Source organism: Hyla sarda, chromosome 3 (assembly GCF_029499605.1).
Source record: "Hyla sarda isolate aHylSar1 chromosome 3, aHylSar1.hap1, whole genome shotgun sequence".
Taxonomy (NCBI): Eukaryota; Metazoa; Chordata; class Amphibia; order Anura; family Hylidae; genus Hyla; species Hyla sarda.
This window is the reverse complement of record NC_079191.1, coordinates 24,062,384-24,079,089: the sequence shown is the minus strand read 5'-3', so window position 1 is coordinate 24,079,089 and position 16,706 is coordinate 24,062,384. Positions and strand designations below refer to the sequence as shown.

Sequence of the window (16,706 nt, the reverse complement as noted above, 5' to 3'; positions counted from 1 at the left end):
CCACCTGTCCAAGAGCCAATAGGAGCGGTAGCCAGACCTATACCACCACCATCACCAGCCCCCACCCCAGTGTCACCTGCTTTGCCAGTCACCGCAGCCTCAGATTTACAGTGTTAGGCAGGACATTGAAAAACTAACTAAGGTTGAGAAGAGGCTTGCCACCTGGTCCTCTCCACCTGACCATGAACCACCACTACCCAAATTCCTGCCCCTGCTCCCTGCAATTTCAACCCCCGCAACCCTCCGCCTAATAAACCCTCAGGGACTCAAAGACCCTTTTGTACCTATTGTAATAACCCAGGACATTGGAAAATGCAGTGTTGGGATTTAAACGGATTTCCCCTGAGGTCGCGGACCAGCCTTCAGGAAAACAGTCATCAGGTCCAATCCCCAAACAACCTAAGTCAGGACTGACACCTCCTGCCCCTATGTAAAAATGATTGTAGAAGGTCTACCGTTGGAGGCATTGATAGATACAGGGTCACATGTGTCTATCTGCATTGGGATGCTAGTTTATTGTGTGAACCAGAGGATGTTAACTTCAGAGTAGTTGTGGGTAATGGGCAACCAGTCCCCAGACATGGATACTGGGAGCCAACCATTCAGTTGGGAGAGCATGTACTTAACGGGCAGGCAGTGATTGTAACTAATGGGACAGATAAGGGGTCTGCTAAATTTATACTGGGGATGAACATTATGAAAAACTGTTTTGCTGAAGTATTATATGCCTTGCATGCTTATCTTCCCCATCTGTCCCCTTCAGGCCGGCGGGCTGCGCAGCACCACTTGTAGGTTCTACAAGCGGAGCAAAAGTTTGCCAACAAGCAAGGTGAAATCTGCAGAGTTCGAGTAAAAGACATTCCGTCGGTGACCTTGCAACCCAACACAGAGACTATCATCTGGTGTCATGCACGTCTCGGAGTCAAGAATAGAGACTATCAAGCCCTGCTGGAACCTCTGCAACCAGAAGACCATCCTCTTGTCCGAGCTGCGAGAAGCCTTGTCACCATTACCAATGGGAGAGTTCCAGTCTGTTCAGTCAACCTGTCTGATGCTGCTACTGTGTTACCCAAATGTAGCCCAGTATCTTAGGACATCTTAACAGAACGTATGGTGGCCCAACAGCGTGCAGCCCAAGTGGCTGAAGGATCCAGTATGAGTCTTCCTGAGCCCTGGTGGGCACAACTCCAAGTTGGAGACGACACTACCCCAAGGGACCAAGTCAAGGAAGTCATTAATTTGGCCAAAAGGTACCATGAAGCTTTTAGCAAACACCCCACAAATTTCGGGCATACGTCCATGATCCAACACCGAATCCTCACAGACGACAGCCCACCGATTAAGAAAAGACACCACCCGGTAGCGTCAGGCATGTATCAGACTGTCAAGAAGATGCTGGCCAACATGAAAGAGGCAGACGTCATCCAAGAAAGTCAGAGTCCCTGGGCGGTGCTCCTGGTCAAGAAAAAAGATGGAACCATCTGCTTCTGTGTCGACTACAGGAAACTGAACAATGTCACACATAAGGACGCTTATTCTCTGCCAAGGATCGAGGAGTCACTTACAGCCCTTGGGTCTGCTGCTTACTTCTCCACCCTTGAATTAACCAGTGGATATTGGCAAGTGCCCATGGCCGTGGAAGATTGGGAGAAGACTGTCTTCGGGACACCCATGGGACTATTTGAGTTTAAAAGTATGCAGTTTGGGCTATGTAATGCCTCTTCTAGGTTTCAGCGTTTGATGGAAAGGTGCTTGGGCCATCTAAATATTCAAAGTGTCCTATTGTACCTGGACGATGTCATTGTGTATTCCAAGTCCTACCAGGAACACCTCAGTCATCTGTCAGATGTCTTCCAAGTCCTGATCAAACATGGGCTGAAGATCAAGCCATTAAAGTATCACTTGCTCAAACCTCAGGTACACTACGTGGGTCATGTTGTCAGCGCCGAGGGAGTCCAGCCCAATCCTGAAAAAGGGGAAGTTGTCAAGAACTGGCCTACTCCACGCACAGTGAAAGATGTCAGGAGCTTCCTGGGATTTGCCGGCTACTACCGCCGCTTCATTGCCCACTTTGCCCAGATTGTAGAACCCCTCACAGCTCTCTTACGTGGTACGGCGAAGCAGAACTACAATGGGAAACTACCTGTTGAATGGGCCGAAGAGCAAGAGACAGCATTCCGAGCTCTTAAACGTCTGCTAACAGGACCACCCATCCTGGCATACCCAGACTACAGTCAACCATTCCGGTTATATACCATTTCCAGTTTTGAAGGTCTGGGAGCTGTCCTGCCCCAAGTCCAGGAAGGGCAAGAGCAAGTAGTTACTTATGCTAGTCGTAACCTGCGAGGAGCAGAAGAGAATGATGCAAACTACAGCTCATTGAAGTTAGAACTTCTCACCCTGGTATGGGCCGTGACCAAAAATTTCAAAGACTACTTGGCTTCCATCCCAATGGGTTGTCATTGTCCCCGTCAAAGATCTTACAGTCAAGACAGCGGCTGTGATGTTCTACTCTAATTGGGTGCAAACCCTTGGGTGTCTGGAGTATGTCCTAACGGACCGGGGAACTGCCTTCGAGGCCCGACTCAATTCCATGCCTGCAAAAAACTCCGGACTACTGCTTATCACCCCTAGGGGAACGGGCTCTGTGAGCACATCAACCAATTCTTTATCCACATGTTGCGAGCCGCCTCTGTGTCAAGACAAGAAGAGTGGCTGGATTGCTGCCCGAACTATTGGAGATCTATAATAACACAGTCAACTGTTTTACGGGGTACACCCCTTTCTACTTGATGATGGGACACAATGGACAGCTGCCAAACATTTGGGCTCCAAGCCCCGTTCAAAAGCTCTCCGCAAGCCTCCCTGGAGTGGGTCTCTGACCACCAGGGAAGAATCCAAGAGGCCAAAGAAATTGTCAGCAAGAAGATGGGCGAGGCCCAGCAGAGACAACAGGAGGATTATAATCGTCATGCTTCTGCCACACCACTTCAGTTGGGCGATAAAGTCTGGCTGTGGAAGTTTCCAAGGACCCACAAGTTAGACTCTTTCTGGGAGACAGAATCGTACATGATGACGGACATACCCTATCCGGACTCTCATGTATATGAAGTCCAAAAGTCTGGGTATGAGCCCAAATTGTTCAACGAAACTGAATCAAGTTGTGTCTAAAAGAAGATCTACCAGTGCTCCCAGCATCACCTCCTCCAGCTGTCAGACCTGTGAAAGAATAGGTCACAGGCGAGGGAGTCCACTCATCCATGGATTTCCCCATGTTTTCTCCAACTCAGCCTGCGATTTTCTGTGTCTCACCAACCCAGGGGCCGGTTCAACCAACACTAGTCTCCACACCAGTCCCAATCTTGTCACCATTGGCTCCGGCCTATATGCCAGTCTCGAGAGTACCAACTCAGTCTGCAGCCTCTTCAGTGCAGATGCCAGCAACTCTGGGTCAAGCTAGCCCTACACCAATAACCGCTCTTGAATTTGTCGAGGAAGAGTTAGCTGCAACTTCTGAGGCTCCAAAGATGCCAGAAGACGCAAGAGTCCAAACCCGAGAAGGACATTGTGCATAAATGCCCCAGGAACTGTCACCAGGCCTCAGTAGCCACTTCATTCCTCCGCCCTCCAGGACTGGACGTCGAGGTTGATTTTAATTAAGAAGGGGAGTTTGTTGTGGCCCAGTATGGGAGGTGTTACCCCGTGCTCCTGCTGTCCTGTCAGGCAGCCTCCTTCAGTGTCCCCAAGGTACTTGTTTCCCCATTGTAAATACATTTTACCATTCAGTAACAGTATGGTGGTAATGTATGATCATGGTGTGGCGGAATTATTTAGTAACACAATGGTGGTAATGTGTGATCTTGGTGTGACGGTATTATTTATTAAAAGTATGTTGGTAATGTGTGATCTTGGTGTGACGGTATTATTTAGTAACAGTATAATGGTATTATCCAGACACTATGTGGTAGGAAAATGTGGTCATGGTGTGACAGCACTATTATATATATTTTTTCTTACCCCCTTCCTCCCTCCCTTGATAAGGACACAGCTGTAGTACAGCCAAACAGGACCCTGAAATCTCATCTACAGATAGGGCTGATCTGTCTATCCACAGGTTATTGTATTTAAAGGGGTACTCCAGTGGAAAACTTTTTTTTAAAATCAACTGGTGCCAGAAAGTTAAACAGATTTGTTAATTACTTCTATTAAAAAATCTTAATCCTTCCAGTACTTATTAGCTGCTGAATACTACAGAGGAAATAGTTTTCTTTTTTGAACACAGAGCTCTCTGCTGACATCGCGAGCACAGTGCTCTCTGCTAACATCTCTGTCCATTTTAAGAACTGTCCTAAAATGGACAGAGATGTCAGCAGAGAGCACTGTGTTCCAAAAAGAAAACCATTTCCTCTGTAGTATACAGACCCTAAAAAGTACTGGAAAGATTAAGATTTTACAAATATTAGAAGTAATTTACAAATATGTTTAACTTTCTAGCACCAGTTGTTTAAAAAAAATTAAATTAAAATAAAACAATTTTCCACAGGAGTACCCCTTTAAGAGTGTCAAAAAATTTGACTTGTCAAGAGATTATCTTGTATTTAGACCAATAGATAAAATGACAAATATAAAAAAATTAAATAAATTATAACACACACACATACATTTATAACACACATAAAACATTCTAATAATAATATAAATAATGATAAGAATTATTATTATAATAATAATTATAAAGTGTGACACTCACAGATGAAGATCGCCTGTTGAAGAGCACATCTCGCACCTAAATGTAGATTGAACAAACATTACATTATTTTATTAGAATTTATATCAATAATGCAATCTATACTGGACACATTGGAAGGTACAACCAGTTATAGTCAAATAAAAGGCCAGATGGGAATTTCTGAAGTGTTCAAAGGACATAAAGTTATTAGAAATGCCAATTTAAAGGAAAATGGCCACCAATTCAGAGAACAATGAGATCTCCAGGTTTCGGGAACTCTCGTTCATCTCAGAAATAGAGTGACCTTACCTGCTGACACCTGTCTACTGAGAACGGGATCCACTTGTCATTAGGGACAGTGATGGTCCTACTAAGGTTAAAGGGGTATTCCGGCCAAGGACATCTTATGCCCCTATCCAAAGGATAGGGGATAAGATGTCTGATCGCAAGGGAGGGCCCGCCACTGGGCTCCTCCCGCGATCTTCGTGCATCATTCTATGCGGTTCTACACCTCTGTAATTCCGGGACGGGAGACGTGATGTCTCACCACGCCCCCTCCATTCATGTCTATGGGAGGGGGCGTGACGGCCGTCACGCCCCCTCCCATAGACATGAATGGAGGTGGTGTGGTGTGACATCACATCTCCAATCCCGGAAACACAGAGGTTTCCGAGATTGGAGCTGTAGCCCGGCATAGAATGCGGGTGCTGCATGGAGATTGCGGGGGGTCCCTAGCAGCGCTCCCCCCCCCCCGTGATCAGACATCTTATCCCCTTTGGATAGGGGATAAGATGTCTTTGACCGGACTACCCCTTTAAGTTCACATTGCTGTTGTGCTCTGTCCCGTTAAGGGCTCGTCCAAAAAGGGGTTGGGGCACAACCTACTTCACCGGGTTTTTCTAGTTTGTTGCCTTTTCTCAGTTATCTTGTTGCTTAATCCCTTGATTCACTCTTTTTGTCTCTGGGTCCCAATGTCTGCTTATTGCCCTGGTAGGGTTAGTTTTCAGTTCAGGGTTATCGTGGGGATAACTACACAATGATATACATATTCATTCGTATTTACTATAAAAATAATTTTATAATGTAATGCAGAAAATTATTACAGTAGCTACTAAGCTCTCTTTACCTAATATGGTTATAGTCCCACCCCTGCTTAAGTTTCAATTTTACTTGACTACCAGAGGTTTTCTGTTTGTCTCTCTAGTGGTGACATTGTACCACCTCCAAAGTTCAAATAAATCTATAGTATAGTGTAGAAGTATTGGGGGTGCCGATAGGTTATTTGCCCTATTGGAGGCAGTTCTGAGTCCTAGCAGTATGCCTGTTGTAAGAATTTGTCTATAGACCTGGGAAGGTTCTGATCCAACATTTACAAAGGTGTTGTATGTTCCCCTTAGACTTTGCTGGTTTCCTATTGGTATATCATTTTTTTCTTTACCCTCCAAAGACCTGTGTAGGGGATTCCTATTACAATGATCTGTGATTAAGTCTGGGAAATAATCGTAAATTGTGAATAACATTGGGAACAGTCTTGCTTGTAGTACTACAGAAATGACGGCACTCACTTGCTTTATTTTCTTCTTTATTAGAAGTTCTTCATAATTCCAAGGAGGGAGACACACATAGTGCGAAACGTCGCTGTAGCCTTTTGTGTTGTATCCCCCATCCACGATGTGTGTCTCCCCCCCCCCTGGAATTATGAAGAACTTCTAATAAAGAAGAAAGAAAGGTAAGAAGTGGTGAGTGCTGTCATTTCTGTAGTACTGCTGTAATGGATAAGCTAAAATGGCTATTTAGAATATGCTTGCTAAAATGGCCACTCACTAGCTCGCTCCCCCTCCCACCCATGTGTATAAGATGGCGCCTCCAGAGAGAGCTACGCCCAAGATGATAAGGCCCACGTGTTGGATGAGGAACACCTGCAGATGGAAGAAACCAATCACGAGGATAGCTATTCATGACGTATAGCATTGCACACGGCACAGTGTTACCGTCTATATAGACCCTTGTAACTGTTTTAAATACAGGAATTATCATTTGCTGAACTTTGTGTCAGAGTGATTTTCCTCTCTCTCGTGCATGTACTGATCCTAATACCTAATTAGGAAGGGGGCAGATACTCATCCGATTCTGATCCATTTGACTACAAGCAAGATTATCGATTTCTATTTATATATTGCTGAGCACCACTAGTCTGCTATATTCAGCACAAGATAGCTTCCATACAACACTAGCCGAAAATTCAGTTGTGGCTGTACCGGGTTTCTATATTATTACATTGAGAGCAGTGACTGTAAACTCATCTGTATGGACAAGTGGAAAGTGTTGGCTCTATACTATGCATATTAATTTAATTAAATTTGGCTTGGATTTGGTCATAGGCCAGCAAGACCCTACGGCACAGCACTGTTAAAGGGTACCTCTCATCAAAAAAACTTTTGATATATTATAGATTAATGTATGCAGAATAACTTTACAATTGCATGTTATTAAGAAATATGCTTCTTTCTATTTAATTTTCCACTTTGAACAAATGACCACTAGGGGTCTCCCTACCAGTCCTGGCAGCAAGCATTTCAGACTCATACTGGAGTCCTAAACACTACGAGCTGCCAGTCTACTTTGTTCACAAAGGAGAACACTCAGAGCTGCCATCCTGCTTGGCTGTGAACAAAGCAGGCTGGCAGCTCTGAGTGTTAAGAACTCCAGCATGAGTCAGAAATGCTTGCTGACAGGACTGATCGGGAAAAATACAATAGAAAGAAGCATATTTTTCATTAACATGCTATTGGAAAGTTATTCAACATTCATTAATCTAAAATATATCAAAAGTTTATTTGATGAGAGGTACCCTTTAAAATAACCCCAAGAAAACTATTGATGTTGAGAATTTTCATGAAATTGTATTTTCTAGATTTAAAGAGTAAGTCCACTTTTGAAAACTTAAAGGGGTACTCCGCCCCTAGACATCTTATCCCCTATCCAAAGGCCAGATGACTGGCGAAGCGGGGCGGAGGCTCGTGATGTCATGGTCACGCCCACTTGTGACATCATGGCCATGCCCCCTCAATGCAAGTCTATGGGAGGGGGTTGCCGGCCATCACGCCTCCTTCCATAGACTTGCATTGAGGGGGCGTGGCCGTGACATCACGAGCTGGACGCGACCGTGACGTCACGAGCCTCCGGTGCTGCACACGACGCACTAAGGGAGCAGGGACACCTGCGTTAAGATGTCTTGGGGCGGTGTACCCCTTTAACTTTCAAGCACTTTGATTCCTTTCCAGTCATGTATAGCTACTTATGTCAAACCTTGGATGGGAACTCCAATGCTGTTCCACCCCTGTGCTGGTTTTCTACAGCTGTTCTCTATTTAGAGTCTACATTCTGGTGTTTATATATCAAACTTACCTTTCTTTCTGTGATGCAAGTTATTAGGATAAAGAAACCCTGCCAAACAGACATAAAATAAAAGTGTTATAACGGGGCAACCGATATGTAGTAGCAAACCATATTAATAAAAAAAAAATAAAAAAAATTAACTGCAATACCATCACTTTTTACACCTTATATTACAGGATTATTGTATATTTGTTGTGTGTTTTTGTAGTCTGCGATATATTCTTTGCGACTTGTATGTACATGGAGGTCCGGCATTTGGAGCAGCCAATTTAATGCACACGTAGTCTATAGGGATACCAGTTTTTGGTTCCCCTTTGTTGTTCTGTGGCTTATTTATCACCTTTTTTTTTTAAATGTTTTTAATATTCATGTCTGTAGTTGCCTAATAAAATTCAGATTTTTGTTCTGCATTTGGGTGGGCATTGTTGTAGTGTTTCTTTTATTTCTGGTTCTTATTAATTGCGGTTTACACCAGGTAGCCCCCCATTACTCATTGTGGGCTTTTTTCTCTTGTATAGTGTTGAGCACGAATATTGGTAATGCTAATTTTTATCACGAATATCGTCACTTTGCGATTTCACGAATATTTAGAATATAGTGCTATATATTCGTAATGACATATATTCACTTATTTATTTTTTTCACATCCAATCTTTTGTGAGAATTTTCCCATGTAAAAAAAAAAAAAAAAAAAAAAATAGCGAATATTTGTCTATAAATTCACATAAATATCGCAAATTCAAATATGGCCTCTGCCGCTCATCACTACTCTTGTACTGATCAGGTGCTATTTCCTCTACTGGAACTTAATCTTTTGCTGAAAATACAACATCAGATTATACTTTACTCCTTCTGCATGCCTGATAGGTTCGTTGACTTTCTATATAATAGGACATAGCTTACAAGGAGAATTTGGTTGTCATCTCCACAATGGACAGTGGCCAATGGGAAAGAATCCAAGGAGTTACATACTAACAGTTAGTAGATACTGTAAGCATTAATCTTGTACAATTATATAGCATAAACATACAAGGAAGTAGATACCGGCACCGCTAGCCGGGCGCAAATGGTTCTAAGCAGTAAGATCAATTGGTAGCCTTTAAAGTACGTGGACATTCCCGTGTGAATAGGTTCGGTAGTGCTCAACGCTATATGTAGTTCATCCGCAATTTTCACATAAACAAGAGAAAGAACGGAGCACATACCGTGATATTCCTTGCAGGTGCAGCTTTACTCTTGAGACAGGGAGACGGTTACAAAGGGGCGGACGGATGCTTCGGGGGGAGCTTCGGGCTACGGTCTGTGACACAGACCGTAGCCCGAAGCTCCCCCGCGAAGCATCCGTCTGTCCCTCTGTAACCGTCTCCCTGTCTCAAAAATAGTCTTGGGCGCGAATATTCGCATTTCAAATTTTTCTTGCAAATTCGAAATTACGAATATTCGTTTTTTTTTTCACAGAACACATTACAGTGATCATCATCCCTTCCTGCTTCCAGCTTGTGGTCTAAAGAATTCTCCAATACTCGTTAATATTATGTAATAATATTTAGCATTTGCGCATATTTGCATATTCCTTCTTCTAGCTTGTGGGCCAATGAGAATGATGCAAATATAGTTGTCAGAGATTATCAGCAACATCAATAGCAACCAATATTAATGTTGCCCACCCCTTCACTGTTTTCTTCCTCGAATACGCGATTACGAGCATTGGCGATTACGCGAATATGCAACGAATACGCGAATACACAACGAATATAACAAATACGCAAAATTTGCGAATATGAGACGAATATTCATCCATATATTCGCGAAATATCGCAAATTCGAATATGGCCAATGCACTCATCACTACTCAAGAATAAAGCTGCACCATCAAGGAATATCACGGTATGTGCTCCGTTCTTTCTTTCTCTTCTTTAAGTGACTATTATGTAGCATATTATGTTCCAGACCTTAGATCTCTTACCTGGAAAGCGTTCATTGCAGAAAATCCATATGTAAATATCTGTTTGGACAAGTAATCAAGGTCTGTCAGCAGAGCAAATCCAAAGGACCAAGTCAATCCAAAAACAGGGGTCAGAACCAGGATGGCCTTCAAGATGCTCTTAGCCGTATCCCTGTCTTCTGGATGGTTCTTATCAGAAACAGAAGGACGGGATAACTTGGAAATGACAACCAGTAGAGTAAGAAAATTGAAGACAATAATGGATCCAGCTGGTATTGCGAATGCATAGATGGCCCCACTTGCTGGATTCAACCAACACAGTGTTTCGTGTCTATACCTACCTTTGGGGTAGAAATACATAAATGTGCCTGCGGCTATGATGGCTGGGATCAAATACCCAACAAGAAATGATAGGGAAATGTAAACTGTCTTTCTTAGATGGTGGAAGACGAAGATCAACTGATGCAAGAGCATAATGCTCTGGGCAAAGGTCCAGAAGAACAGGGCAAGGTAGAAGAAATGGTTTAAGAAGGTTATTGAGAGGCAGATGAGCTTTGTGGTGGTGACGGAAGGAAATGACGAAGACAAGAAGCAGATGTCCGCACAAAGTAGAGACATTGCAATGTTGACCAAGGACATGTGGCGAAAATACGAGATGTTTGACCTCACTACGACTTTCCATACATACCACTCAACCAGGACACAGATAAAGAGAGAAAATATGGAGACACCAAGTCCAACATAGGTTATTTCCTCTATCAGTGGCAAAGATACAACATCAATAGACATAAGTACTGCAAAAGAGGTCAGGTGGCTGCAGCTACAGTAGGTTGTATTATTCTCCACTCTCGAGGTGCAACCAACATCTGACCAATCCCCACCAGAACGTTGTAGAGAGAAGTCCCAGAAAACACAATGTTGAGAATACCTCCTATCTGATAGGTTTGTCTTAAAAGACATTGAGATACTAGAAGAAACAGAGGTGGAATCTGAAAGTCGTATAGATGTTGACTGAACATGGCTATTTAATTGGGAATCCATAAACGTCTCACTTTTACTTGGTAGGAGGCTCCCGATGGTGGTGAAGGCCACACTGGTGATCTTGACTTCATTGTTTTGTAGAAGGGAAGATATAGTGTGCTGATCAATGGACATGCTGACACCAAGCTGGTCAAAGGTCTTCATATAGTCTTGTCCAGTTTGCCCCCTTTCATAGGCACTGCCTTTTAACTGAATATTTTCTAGATCAATATCAAAGGAGCCATTGTCTACACGCAAAAGCTGGCAAAAACGCTCTACTGACAGCAGCACTGTAGAAGCTGGAGGACTTTTGGGACCTTTCCACAGAGTTGTATAGTTAGGGTCTGTGAGGTTGCTGGCGACTTCGAGAAAACCCTAGAATCAAAAGAAGACAGGTCACAGAGACTGAAGAAATCTACATGGGTTGTTTAAAATTAGAAAAACATAGCTGCTTTCTTTAAAAAACGGCACAATTTCTGTCCGTGGCTCAGGTGTGGTATTGCAGTTGGCTCAATTGAACTGAATGGGACATAGCTGTAATACCACCCTCAACCTGTGGATGGGTGGGGCGCTTTTTTTGGAAAAAGCGTCCATATTTTTGTAAACCTCTTTTATCAATTTAGTTTATGTAGAGATCAATATGTTAATTGCAAACCATGTCCTCTGCTTAAGCCCAGCCTGCCGGCTACAGATTTCTATGCTTGCTTGCTAACCAGGCCAAGTTTGCAGGGACTCCCTAATGCAGTAAAATGGTGGGCCTCCTAAAAATTTGTCCCCGAAAGTCAAAAGAGTCAATCCAAGTGCGGGCCTTATAGGTGATAAGAAAGGATCCTCATAAGGGTCCTAGAAAGGGACATGAAGGAAAAGACAAAATTAAAGGAGTTCTCCACCATAAGATGATTTTAGTACGTACCTGGCAGACAGTAATGGACATGCTTAGGAAGGATCTGCGCTTGTCTTGGGGCTAAATGGCTATGTTGTGAGATTATCATAATACTGTGGCTAGCTTTTTGTGAACTGATATTTCCTGTTTGACTTTTCTTTTTTTTGACTACAAATCCCACAATTCCATTTTGCTCCCTCCCACACATCAGCCACCCCATCAATTGAAACATAAATGAGTTTTCAATCAGGGTGTCTATATATGTTGTATTAGTTGCAAATTGATCTCTCTCCCACCAAGCGATCGCTCCACCCATTGAAGCAGACAGGCTCCCTGTCATCAGCTGACTTGTGATGTCAGGTCTCGGCCGCATTGCAAGCTGGGAAAAATCTGAGACAACAGTCATTTTGTATGCTGGTAAAAATAAATATTGTGAGAAAACCGTCACACACAGGTACAAACACTATATTATGTACTACACTAACTTTACAGGTCCTGTAGCATAGTCAAATAAAAAAAAAATCCTGAAATACCCCTTTGAGCAAGAATGAGCAAAAAGATTTCTATTCTCTCCTCATGTTTGGACAAGTAAGTGACGATTGAGATAGGGCTAGTCACAGAATATTGCTCAGACTGCTTGCCACTTATTTCTAGAGGTAGGTCTTTAGAATTGGTAACATACACAAGTTATCTGCACCCTCACTGGAGGATCTAGTACCTTTTTATAGATGACACTGGAAATAAAAGGTAAAAAGATAGTATTTTAAAATTTTACTTGGCCTCTTGGTTAAGCGCCAGCATAATATTTGTTCTTAAAGGGGTACTCCGCCCCTAGACATCTTATCCCCTATCCAAAGGATAGGGGATAAGATGTTTAAACGCGGGGGTCCCATCGCTGTGACCCCCAGCGATCTCCCTGCAGCACCTGGCATTCGTTTAGAGTGTCATTGCATCGCCGGAGGCTCGTGACATCACGGCCACGCCCCTTCAATGCAAGTCTATGGGAGGGGGCGTGACGGGCGTCACGCCCCCTCCCATAGACTTGCATTGAAGGGGTGTGGCCGTGATTTCACGAGAGGGGCTTGGCCGTGATGTCACGAGCCTCCGCCCCTCATCGCCAGTCACCTGGCTCTGTACACCGGATACCTGGGGTGCCGCAGCCAAGATCACAGGGGGTCCCGCCGCGGGGGATCAGACATCTTATCCCCTATCCTTTGGATAGGGGATAAGATGTCTAGGGGCGGAGTACCCCTTTCATGGAGGTTTGGAGGAGGCTACTGAGATGGAGTGGGTACTTTATCGATAAGGAGGTTTTGACCTTAGTGTAAGGAGTGGCACCCTGTAGATGACCAAGGCTTCCTGATCAATTCCAGCAGATTGGGTAGGATGAAAAGTGAACATACTTTCAAAGGGGTCACTCAGTGGACACCCTAAAATTACTTGTGATGGTAAATCCATGTGAGGCTAGATTTCCACTTGGTTTTTTTCTGGCAGTTTTTGGAATACTGCCACTGCAGTTTTTGAGCCAAAGTCAGAAGTGGATCCATAAGGGAGAAGAAGTATAAGGCCTTTCCTTTATATGTCCTATTCCTTTTGAATACACTTCTGGCTTTGGCTCAAAAACTGCAGTGGTAGTATTCCAAAAACTGCCAGAAAAAAACCAAGTGGAAATCTAGCCTAAAGAGTATGGTGAACCTTAAACTGCACTTCCTCACTTCTATTATGGCTAAGCTTTAATACTAGGAGTTTCTATACTTCCAGCCATTAGGGACAACACCAAAACACCAACCAGCCTTTCTTTATTTGTTATGTTTTACTGTTGTTTACTTTGCATGTTTGTACGTCACTTCGATTTATCAGCGAGCTGTAGTTGGCTCTTTTGGTAGTCTAGGAGGGTTGGTGTTGCCATTTGGTTCCTCACCCCTTTAACCCAACTTCCTAATAAAGGTTCTTACTAAGGATATGTCTAGGACCTCTGTCACAGAATCCATTTAAATAACCAGAAAAATAACATATTAGTGTGGTTATAATCCAGATAAATGACGGACACCAGACGGAAACCAGATAAACCCCATTAAAGGGAACTCCAATGGAAAACATATTTTATTAAATCAACTGGTGCCAGAAAGTTAAACAGATTTGTAATTACTTCTATTTAAAAATCGTAATCCTTCCAGTACTTATCAGCTGCAGTACACTACAGAGGAAGTTCTTTTCTTTTTGCATTTCTTTTCTGTCTGACCACAGTGCTCTCTGCTGACACCTCTGTCCATATCAGGAACTGTCCAGAGCAGGATAGGTTTGCTATGGGGATTTGCTCTTATTCTGGACAGTTCCTGACTTGGACAGAGGTGTCAGCAGAGAGCACTGTGGTCAGACAGAAAAGAAATTGAAAACGAAAAGAACCTCCTCATAGTATACAACAGCTAATTTTTACATAGTAGTAATTTATAAATCTGTTTAACTTTCTGGCAACAGCAGAGTACCCCTTTAAAGTCAGTGGGGTCTCTCAGGATCTGTTGTTGTTTATAGTGGACAATCAGGGTCAGTTTACTGGTCTTGAACAGAATCTGCAATGAAGGCCCCAGATGTGACCCTAGAATAAGCTTCACTGATTGACAGCCATTGGAATCTTACCCATACAGGGCCTTCTGGGTTTGGAAATAGTTTTGGCGCCCTTCTCCTTTTGTAGAGGGCTTGCAATAGGCCACACTTTTTGTGTCCCTTGTGTAAAGACAGCACGGCTTTGACCTTTTCGACAGACAAAAAAAATATATAGTTTCAAAACTTACTGTAACTACATCAAAATCAAATGAGTTATTGAGATCTGATGCTATTCTGGAGATGGTTTCTAATATGGATACCAAGGTGGACACCTCTGCTGTATTGGTAATAGATGTCCCACTACTGTTGGACATCTGTTGGATTATTCCTGGTACTTTTTCTTGTGAGTTCCCAAGACCGTCTTCCAGGGTCTGTAAAAAACAACATAAACTCTAATCAATCTATACAGCCTAATGAAAGGATGTATTCTCCATAGGGATGAGTAAAGCCTACTGGGTATGGATGAGGTAAAAGAACAATTAGACATTCAGTTTTTCAACATTGCCCTTCTATGTTCTATTTACTAAAGTCACTAAAAGTGTTTGTCAAGAGTGGAGGAAGGAACTGTCTGAAAATGTTGTCTTTCAGTCCTTTTTGTCCTTCTGGTTCAGAGCATTTCAGGGGTGCATTCCGCAACTGGGAACCTGTTGAAGAACTTTGCATTTGTTAAATGGGCACTGTCAGATCCAAAAACTTTTTATATCTTGTTACCGATAAAAATTAAAGACCTTTTGTAATATGGTTGTTAAAAAATGTTTAAGAAAACCGCTCCTGAAAATCCCACCACTAGGGGTCCCGATACCTACTGGGATACTAACCAGTCGTGTAGCAGCATCAGCTTGTCCATGAGTCATGGACAAGAGATAACTTATGGACAAAGCTGCATGAGCAGAGACACCAATCACCTCCCACCACCACAAGGAAGGGTCACACCCCCTCCCACCACACACCAATAACCTCCCACCAACACAAGGGAGGGACACGCCCCCTCCCACCACACACCAATCACCTCCAACCACCACAAGTACGGGACACGCCCCCTCCCACCACACACCAATCACCTCCAACCATCACAAGGGAGGGACACGCCCCCTCCCACCACACACCAATCACCTCCCACCACCACAAGGGAGGGACACGCTCCCTAACACCACACACCAATCACCTCCCACCACCACAAGGATGGAAACACCTCCACGTACCACACATCAATCACCTCCCACCTCCACAATGGAGGGACCCCCCCCCCTCATACCACACACCAATCACCTCCTACTACCACAAGGGAGGGACACACCCCCTCCTTCCACACATCAATCACCTCCCACCTCCACAAGGGAGGGACATGCACCCTTCCCCCAAGAGGATGTCTAACACTGTGAACTAATGAAAAGAGGGTTTTTTATAATAAATATAAGTGACAGAGGCATAGAAATTAGATGTACATGGTCAGGAATAGGTTCGGAGTCACATTATTTATTTATTTATTTAAATTTTTGTGGGATCTAACAGGTACGCTTTAAATTTCCTTGCAGTGCCACCACAGGCTAAATGGAGAATTACACAGAGCACATTGTAATCAATAAGTTGCTCATGTAATGCATTAAATGCATGTAGGGAACAATAGATGAGCTTTGTAGTCTCTTCCCTTTATGGGTAATGACCCCCTCTTTAAGAATTTAGATTTCCCTTTTGGCATTTGAAAATGTCTTGCAAAATTCAGAAAAAGGTCTGCAGAATATTTACAGATGTTAGTATCAGTGGAACATTAGGGAATGGTGATGGTACCTGAACACTAGCTAGAGCTGACTTCAAGATCTGGTTTATACAGTCGTCCTCCACCATCAGCCACGTTCCATTGGCAGAACAATCCCGGGTCAGATATCCAGATTTCCCAGGAGGGCAGGTTGCAATGGCTGACATGCCAGCTTTTGTAATATTCCAGATCACGCCATAGTTTGTGTCAGTTGTACAATATGTGTCCCCAGCTATAAAAAAAAAAAATTATGATTCTGTATATATATATATATATATATATATATATATATATATATATATATATGTATATGTCACACACATTTTATTTATTTCTACCTCGACGTTGATTCAGACCCATCAGACTCTGA

General features: G+C 43.2%; 1 protein-coding gene across 1 annotated transcript in view; it reads right to left on the bottom strand.

The window, feature by feature from the left end:
* Nucleotides 1-16,706, bottom strand: part of LOC130360953 (adhesion G-protein coupled receptor F3-like) — a 78,593-nt gene that overhangs the window by 2,846 nt on the left and 59,041 nt on the right. The window contains exons 12-16 of the mRNA XM_056563509.1: nucleotides 16,369-16,568; nucleotides 14,769-14,951; nucleotides 10,095-11,468; nucleotides 8,138-8,176; nucleotides 4,751-4,786 (exon numbers count right to left, since the gene is read on the bottom strand). Of these exons, the coding sequence (XP_056419484.1) occupies nucleotides 4,751-4,786; nucleotides 8,138-8,176; nucleotides 10,095-11,468; nucleotides 14,769-14,951; nucleotides 16,369-16,568 (1,832 nt within the window). The remainder of the gene's footprint in view (nucleotides 1-4,750; nucleotides 4,787-8,137; nucleotides 8,177-10,094; nucleotides 11,469-14,768; nucleotides 14,952-16,368; nucleotides 16,569-16,706) is intronic.